The 8,066-nt window shown below is 35.7% G+C and overlaps 1 protein-coding gene across 3 annotated transcripts in view; it reads right to left on the minus strand.

The window, feature by feature from the left end:
• LOC109833866 overlaps positions 1-4,122 on the minus strand; it is a 7,826-nt gene extending 3,704 nt beyond the window's left edge. Inside the window, exons 1-4 of one of the 3 annotated variants that reach the window (XM_020401700.1) lie at positions 3,954-4,122; positions 2,428-2,631; positions 2,084-2,322; positions 1,344-1,492 (exon numbers count right to left, since the gene is read on the minus strand). In XM_020401700.1, coding sequence (XP_020257289.1) covers positions 1,344-1,492; positions 2,084-2,322; positions 2,428-2,606 — 567 coding nt within the window. In that variant the 5' untranslated portion in view covers positions 2,607-2,631; positions 3,954-4,122. Of the gene's footprint in view, positions 1-1,343; positions 1,493-2,083; positions 2,323-2,427; positions 2,755-3,953 lie in introns of all 3 variants that reach the window. The other 2 variants (XM_020401702.1, XM_020401699.1) reach the window with 2 other exon arrangements.

Consider the following 8,066-nt stretch of genomic DNA (forward strand, 5'->3'; position numbering starts at 1 on the left):
CAGCAGCCTCTGACGGGTCGCCACCGTTGTTTTGACGTCGTTATGAGTCCGCTGTTGCTTTTACCATTGACGTCACGGTTGCCGCTACCATCACCGTTGATGTTGCCATATTGTTGTCACCACGGATTTGGATGGTACGGTGGTGCAAGGAGTTTTTTTTTTTTTTTTGAAAGGGAGGTAGAGACAATTGTTTTTCAGTTGGAGAGGGGTCATATGTTTATCATTATGGTCACCGACATCTAGATGGGCTCAAATAAACTCTGCATTGTCATCATTTTGAAGAGTGTTATAAGTAATTAAGAAATAAAAAATATTACGAATGATATATTAGATGGATTTGTTTGAGATTTGGTGATTGAGAGATATTAGGAAAGTGATTACGAAAGTAATTGTGATTAGACAATTGAGTTTGGTCTCACATTGTTTAAACACAAAACTAAGAGCCAACTCAATCCTAGCAACTTCTCCCATCTTTTTAGATCTTGAGACCGTCGACGGGATTTTACATGGCCTCTATGCTCCCCTCAGCAGCTACGACAACATCTTCAAGGGCTTCGGCATCTTTCATTTTTACATCATTTGTTTATTAAATTTTTGTTGAACCTCAATGAAAAAACTGTACCTCTAGTGTTTCTATCATGGTATTGTTCACCGTGAACAGCATTGCTCTTCGTCATCTATCGATGGTTACTTGCAAAAGTACATAGTTGATTCTGACGTTGCTTCTACTAGCTAACCCGCCTAGGGTTTTTATTTACTAGCTGACCCACTTAAGGTTTCTCTTTATTGACTGGACGCCTAAGATTTCTCTCTAATGGCTGACCCGCCTAGGGTTTCTACTGGCTAATCCGCTTAGAGTGTTTCTACTAGCTTATCTGTCTAGAGTGTTTCTGCTAGCTTGCCCGCCTAAGGTTTCTTTGAGCTATGACTACAATTTTCTAATCGTTGAAGCAAAGATGCATTTCCAAAACTCTTGCAACTAGTCGTTCTATTTCTATTTGTAACAAGTGAGACATCTATAATATATACATGCTCCAGTTTGAGGGGGAGTGTTAGATATTATTGATAATTTGGTATTAGTAAATTTAATAGATATTATGAGATGTTGTGAGACGTGATTAAATATGATTTTATCTCAAACCTATTTTGTAATACCTTCCTAATCTCTATTTAAGAGAGGTTAGAGTTAGATGAATTATAAACTGTCTTTTCTATTTCTCTACAGTAACAACCTTCTTATTGGACAAGCGTATGAAGCATACAATTCAGAGGATGAGCATACATTCTTTGGCAGTTTTTATTAATATTTTTAATAAACTACAGAAGAGTGAAGAAAATCATACCAATCTATACTTTGAAGCCCGCATGGGTAATTTTAGATAATCCATATTCTTGACATCATAATTCCATAAAAATGATGTGTGATGGATCCACTGATTCTTTGTAATAGATTGAGCATTTCCACCAAATTTGCGAGTATCAAATGCATAATCTAGAAATGAAATTGTTGAAAAAAGTTAATCAGCAAAGATATTGATTGTTGAACAAAAAATAAAGTTTGCTGACCATAATCAACAAATCTTCTAGGAAAAGAAACATATCTAAACTTACTACATAAGTTAGGGCATACAGAAAACATAACTTTTTCAAAAGGAATTTTCAAGCAGTTATTCTTGCAAAGGAGTTAGCATTAGCTCTTGAACACTATATAAAATAGGATTCAGAAATCTTTATTCAATGAGGAGGTAAACTTTATGACCGACTAATAGCTATATGGTATGAGTGCTTTGGATATGTACATGATCATCGTACATGCATAGTAGATAAGCACCGCTGACTTGACTCAATAATTCTATAATACTGTCTTGAACGGCTACAATAATGCAGTATCTCTGTTCTTAAGAAATTTGCGCAGTGTAAATTCATTTTCTATTAATATAAACCGCAAAGCAATACAATCGCACCTGAACAGTAGTTTAACTTGCTACATAAGGTCAAGCAGATGAAGTAAATATGCTGCACAATGTAATCATAATAATAATGAAGAAAAAAGTTCTCAGATGACATTATCTGCTCAACATACCATTTTCACGGAGATGGAAATTACCAAACCCACGAAAAACTTCCCCGTACAACTTGCTTGTCCAAGACATAATAGAGCGAGGATATGGCTGAACCCCTGGAACATCATCCTTATTACAAATAATAGCAGCAAAAATTGTCCCATCATCAACAATCACGGTTCCTCCTCCAGTGAACCTCTTAATAACAGGAATGCTATCATGAAGCACATGTTTAAGTTCAGCAAGTTCTGAAAGCTTCCTGATATCACATATTGCTGGTACCTGTTAATACCATTTTACTATTTTGGGCTATGATTAAGCGAATAAGGTATAAGAACAAATAAAGTATCAGATGGAGATTTACCCAGATAAGCCCATGACTATAGCAGGGTGAATTGTTCCGTCATTAACAATGAACCAGTTATCTGAAGAAGTTCTCAGAAGCCTTTCTTCTAGTTGAAGAAGTTGTAAAATAGGCATTGATTTCATGCGCACCACATTCATTAGGGGCAAACACATATGTTTAACTCGGGGCATAGTCATTACCTCAACGAGAATTTGATGAATGCTGATATAAGTAGATCATAAACTAATTATTGCCAGTGGGATGAACTAAACTCAATCCAACACAAAAGTTATCTTGATCAAGGACTTCAAATATCTCTACTTTTGATGGCCTTATACTCAATTCCTATAATAATAAGAAAGAAAAAGATCAGAAACAAATATCATTTTATGACATATATGGGATGCATAAAGCCTCAGCAAGTTCTTTAAAGCTTTTTTCACTATAAACCAACAACAACAAAGCCCTTATCCTAAAATTTTGGAGTCGACTACATGGATCATATTCTATCTGTTAGATTAAGTCTATTGGGTATTGGGTTAATGGGTTGTGACCCGTTAACCATACCCCTATTTGTATTCGGCACTACAGTGCCGTCACCGCTACAGTGTCGTCGCCTGTTTGTTTTGTTCTTTTTTTTCCATGGCCTTGAATAGGTGATTCGATGCCACATATGACTCGATCTGGTCATCTACTACTGTCTATTTTTTGATCTGCTCTTAGTCTATGTTTAAAGAACTGATCTCTACTACTGCCCTGGCTATTTGACTACTACATGCCTACCACTATTGTGCAACAATGTCGAAAACAGATCTCTCCTCCTCATCTAACAAAGTTCATTTCTATTATGGGTCATCTCTTTCATTAAGTAAATATTTTTCATATCCTTCTTAATTGCTTCTAGCCAAGTTCTTTTAGGTCTATAATATTCTCACTTCTCCTAATTGGTGCATTGACGTCTCTTGGACAAGACAAAACCATCTCAATTGACTCTCTTTTTGTCCTCAATATAACCAACATGTAATCTCCAACGATGCACTCATTTCTTATTCTATCTTTTTAGTGTATATCCATAAGGCCATCACAGTGTTCTCTTTTCTGCTATATTCATTTCTTGCATTTCTTGCACACGTTGGTTTCTCAACATTCTGTTCCGTAAAGCTTTTTTACACTCTAAACCCACAAAATTTCTTCTTCCTATTTTCAGCATCATGCGGAAAATACTACAATTTATTGAAATTATATAGCTCCACAGAGAAAATTGACAAGTATAGATATTCAGATGTATTAGCTAGCAAACTGTCATATACTTAATCATATAAAAAAAACATCATATTTAAATTTAATTGAGAAAATGGGGAATAATGCTGCCAACCAGAGAGTAACCAATTCAAGATGGCCGCAAAGACTTCTTTTTCTAGCAAAGATTTCTCCTTCCTTATCAAGACGATAGCTTTTAGCAAAATTTAATGGGGAACTTTGTTTTAGAAAATAAAAATTAGGGTTTTGTGAAGCAAGATAATCGAGAAGTACAAGAAGGCTACCTGCTATGGAGCAGTGGGGGCCAGAGGAGCTCGGGCTGAACAATTTAGACATATGTTTAGGGTTTCCAATAGAAATTCGAAATCTTTGTAGCTCTCAGCTATCTATCTGAACCCGTCAAATCGCTGATGAAGGAGCAACGAGAGAATCACAGAGAAACTGGAGCAACGAAATCTCATGGCCTTGTAGTGTATATTTGGAATCGGTCCCTAGCTTGATATTTTGAAACTATTCCCCCAACACTTTGAGTATTTCACAATCAGTCCCCAAACTTCATATTTCGGAATTTGTCGCCCAAATCTTTTAAATGTTTTAAAATTAATCTTTCCAGTTAGTAGTTCGTTGACACATTTGGGGGACTAATTCCAAGATACTTATAAGATTTGGGGGACTAATCTCAATATATGAGGGGTGACGCATTTCAACATATGAAAAATTGGGGGCTTAACTTCAAAACAATGAAAGATTTGGGGGCTGAAAATATCAGTATTTTGGCTACTAGTTTCAAAAAAATGAAAAAGTTTGGGACCAATATTTTTTTTTTTAAAAAAAAGAAAGGCTTATTTTCACTTTGGTGTCCTAAAGGTTACATAATTTTTTCATTTTGATACGTTAAAGTATTTTTCCTCCCTTGGAACTTTCATCCCCAAATTCGAATCACGTTGATTCTCCGAAGCATTTCTTTACCATTTCGATAACTTCACTTTCATACGCTTACTTAACTTGGATTATTCTTAGAAAAATTCCTTAAGGACCCAAAATATGGGACCAATAGAAGGGACAAGTGAGGTGTCTCCCACCTATTGGATAATGAGTTGGTCATCATTAATGATGGCCAACTCACTATCCAATAGGAGGGAGACACATCATTTGTCCCCTCTATTGGTCCCATATTTTGGGTCCCTGTAGCAAAGCTCTATTTCTTACAATGAGATACATTTAGAAGTATTTTACTCAATTGTAAGTACTCATACGAATTTTTTTAAAAAAAAAAATCTAACGAAATCCATACGGCAGTAAAGCAAGATGAGATTGAAAATTTGGAAGTATAAAGTGTTAAAATAATAGTTTTGGGGTATCAAAGTGATGCCTTGGAGTATCAAAGTGAAAAAAGAGTAAATGTTGGGTATCAAAGTGAAAATAAGACCAAATGGGAAAAAAGGAAAAATCCGGGTCGGATACAGACCCGAGTAGCTAATGGATCCTATGTGTGTACGTGGCTACGTGCCTATTTGTATCAGGTTTTATGTCGAATACTTGTACTTAATCTTGGCAAAAGAACCCGTTTTTTCAAAAGTTCAATAGTTTATCAAATTCTTTCTGTAAAAACTACTTTACGGTCAAATTGACTGCAAAATAGTTTACAGTGCATTTTTGTAAAAGCTATTTGACGGTCAAATTGACTGCAAAACAGTTTACAGTGCAACATTTAATCAGTTGATCCTCTTAAAAAATCCTCTAAGGTTGGTATTCGTTTAGTGGAGATCGTAACCATTCAATATTTTGTTAACCTTATTATTGTTTATAGTTCAATAGTTTATCAAATGTCTTATATATCATGAACATTTGAATTAAAATTTATGTGAAGGAAATGAATCGGTTGCTGTGCATTTCTATATCTTGCACCCCTTATTATTGTTTGCCCCCCCCCCCCCCCCCCAAAAAAAAAAAAAAAACAACAACCTTAAAAATAATGTGATTATACAAAACCCACCTTTTCAATATCAATTTACACATAAACCACATTTAAAATAAACAATTAACTACCTCCTAAGCAACTTTTCACTAAACACCTAAAAATTTTCATGTTCAATGTACATGACTAGTATCCTAACTAGTCTAAACATTAACAGCATGAGTAATGTGCCTTGAATGTAAGTTCATAGGACAAATTTTCAAACCACCCTATTTGAACATTTAATCCCAAAAAACGACCTATTTTGAACTTATTTGTAAAAACCGACTTGGTTTCAACCTTGACGCTGAAACCAGGTCGTTTTTTGTGAAAAAGCTTCTGAAACTTCATGGGAGTTGAACTCCCGTGAAGTTTAGTAAAGCTGCTAACTTCACGGGAGTTCAACTCCCGTAAAGTTTCATAGTTCAATTTTTTTTTTTTGAACTACGAAACTTCACGGGAGTTGAACTCCCATGAAGTTTAGCAAATTTACTAAACTTCAGCTCCCGTGAAATTTCGGAAAAAAAATTTCAAAAACCGACCTGGTTTCAGCGCCAGAGCTGAAACCGGGTCGGTTTTTGAAAATAAGTTCAAAACAGGTCTTTTTTTGGGATTAAATCTGGAAATAGGTTGGTTTTGAAAATTCATCCTAAGTTCATAAGGGTATTTTTAAGTTTGCAACGAAGGAACTAACTTGGAAGAGGTTGATTGCAACATAAACCAACAGTAAGGTGACTTACGAATAAAATTGACATTAAAAGATGGTTTATGTTTTTTTAATCCTAATTTTTAAGGTTGTTTCTAGTGGAAAACCTTTTTTTTTAACTCCATCTAACAATAAATTTATTATATTACTAGAAACCTTGCTACTGTGTCATCCGTCAGTGATGACAAAAAATAAAATTATCCCACCATCCACACCATGCCCTGCTCTCCTGAAGAAATCTGTGTGCATAATCTGTGTGCATATGGTCTCTAGACTCCCAAAATAAATAAATAAAAAAAGGGTCTGGTTAACAACCAAAAATTAAAACTGCACGGTTGTTGCCGTTCTCCTTTGTAAGTAGCATCCTGATACAAACAGCTAATTAAAAATTAACAACTATGATTTTACATATTCTGAAGGTGCTACAAACAACAGCTAATTAAAAATTATCTAGCTTCATTACCAACGACAACCAGGGGTGCAAAAGGATCCAAATATAAGCGCACGACGTATTTAAATATCTACATCGGATATTATTTTTGACGGGATGAGGATGCGAACGTAGCACAAACACGAGAGCACGGTCGTTAAAATGCCCGTAACCCGTACACACAGCGCTCTCCAGGCTCCGTATGCTCAAAAACTTCGTGAAAAACACTTGCATACTCACCGGCTACACATTGCGCATAATTCAACTCCACACTTTATTAGAAAAACTATGCAAACTATTAAATCCTTGTTATTAAGGCTGATCAGGTGAAGGAGGCGCTGCGCTCTTTGGGTTGGTGTTGGGTCCTGGCTGTTTGTAATCCTCCTCCATCTCTTCCGTTACTCTCTCGACCAGCACCTTCTCCTTAAAAAAAAACCCCCACAAAAAAAGGAAAATTACAAACCTCCCCCCCAAATGAAAATATCCAAAAAAATAAAAATAAAAAAAATGGAAGCTATTCACGGAGACTAACCACAGAAGGCTTGAAAGCTTGCCCTGCATCGTAACGCTTCATAACCTTGATCCTTCTCCCATACCCTACAAACCCAACAACAAATAGTAAGAAAAAAGGGAAGTGGGGGGAACCGAAGAATCAAATAATTAAGAGGATTTGCAAAGGGAGAGAACCTTGAGGAAGGGAAATTGAGAGGAGAAGAGCGGAGACAAGGAGAAGGGTGAGAAATCGGAAGCGACCCATATGACTTGTTTTGGGTAGGGGTTGAATTTGTGTATTCTCTCTCTTTTCTTTGGGGGTTTTTGGGATGGAGGTTCAGCTCACCGGCTTTGGTGCTGAGATAAGACTAGAGTGAGGCGTAATAAATCGGTGGCGTAAACACCGCTGTCTTCTGGTGCTTAGGAACCTACCTTTCTTTTTTCTAATTCGGAGGGGTCTCCTCCTTATTAAGGTTTTGGGCATATATGAATATACTAGTGGTGCAAAACATAATGACATATTTTTTTCCCTAATCATGTTTTTAAGTATATATTTTTTACTTTTTGAATTGTTACTTTATCTAGCCTCTGCTACAGTATTCTCTTGTGCTACATTATTTTTTTTTTCAAAAACCACAATGTACAGTTTCATGTTTTCTACGGTAATAATGTCATAGTAAATATTACTGTAGCATGAATAGTGAATCTTGGGTTCTCCTGTTTATATAGAGGAGTAGATATATAACAAGAGGCCTATGTCCACAAAATTTTCTAACCATTCATATATATATATATATATATATATATATATA

Source organism: Asparagus officinalis, chromosome 3 (assembly GCF_001876935.1).
Source record: "Asparagus officinalis chromosome 3, Aspof.V1, whole genome shotgun sequence".
Taxonomy (NCBI): Eukaryota; Viridiplantae; Streptophyta; class Magnoliopsida; order Asparagales; family Asparagaceae; genus Asparagus; species Asparagus officinalis.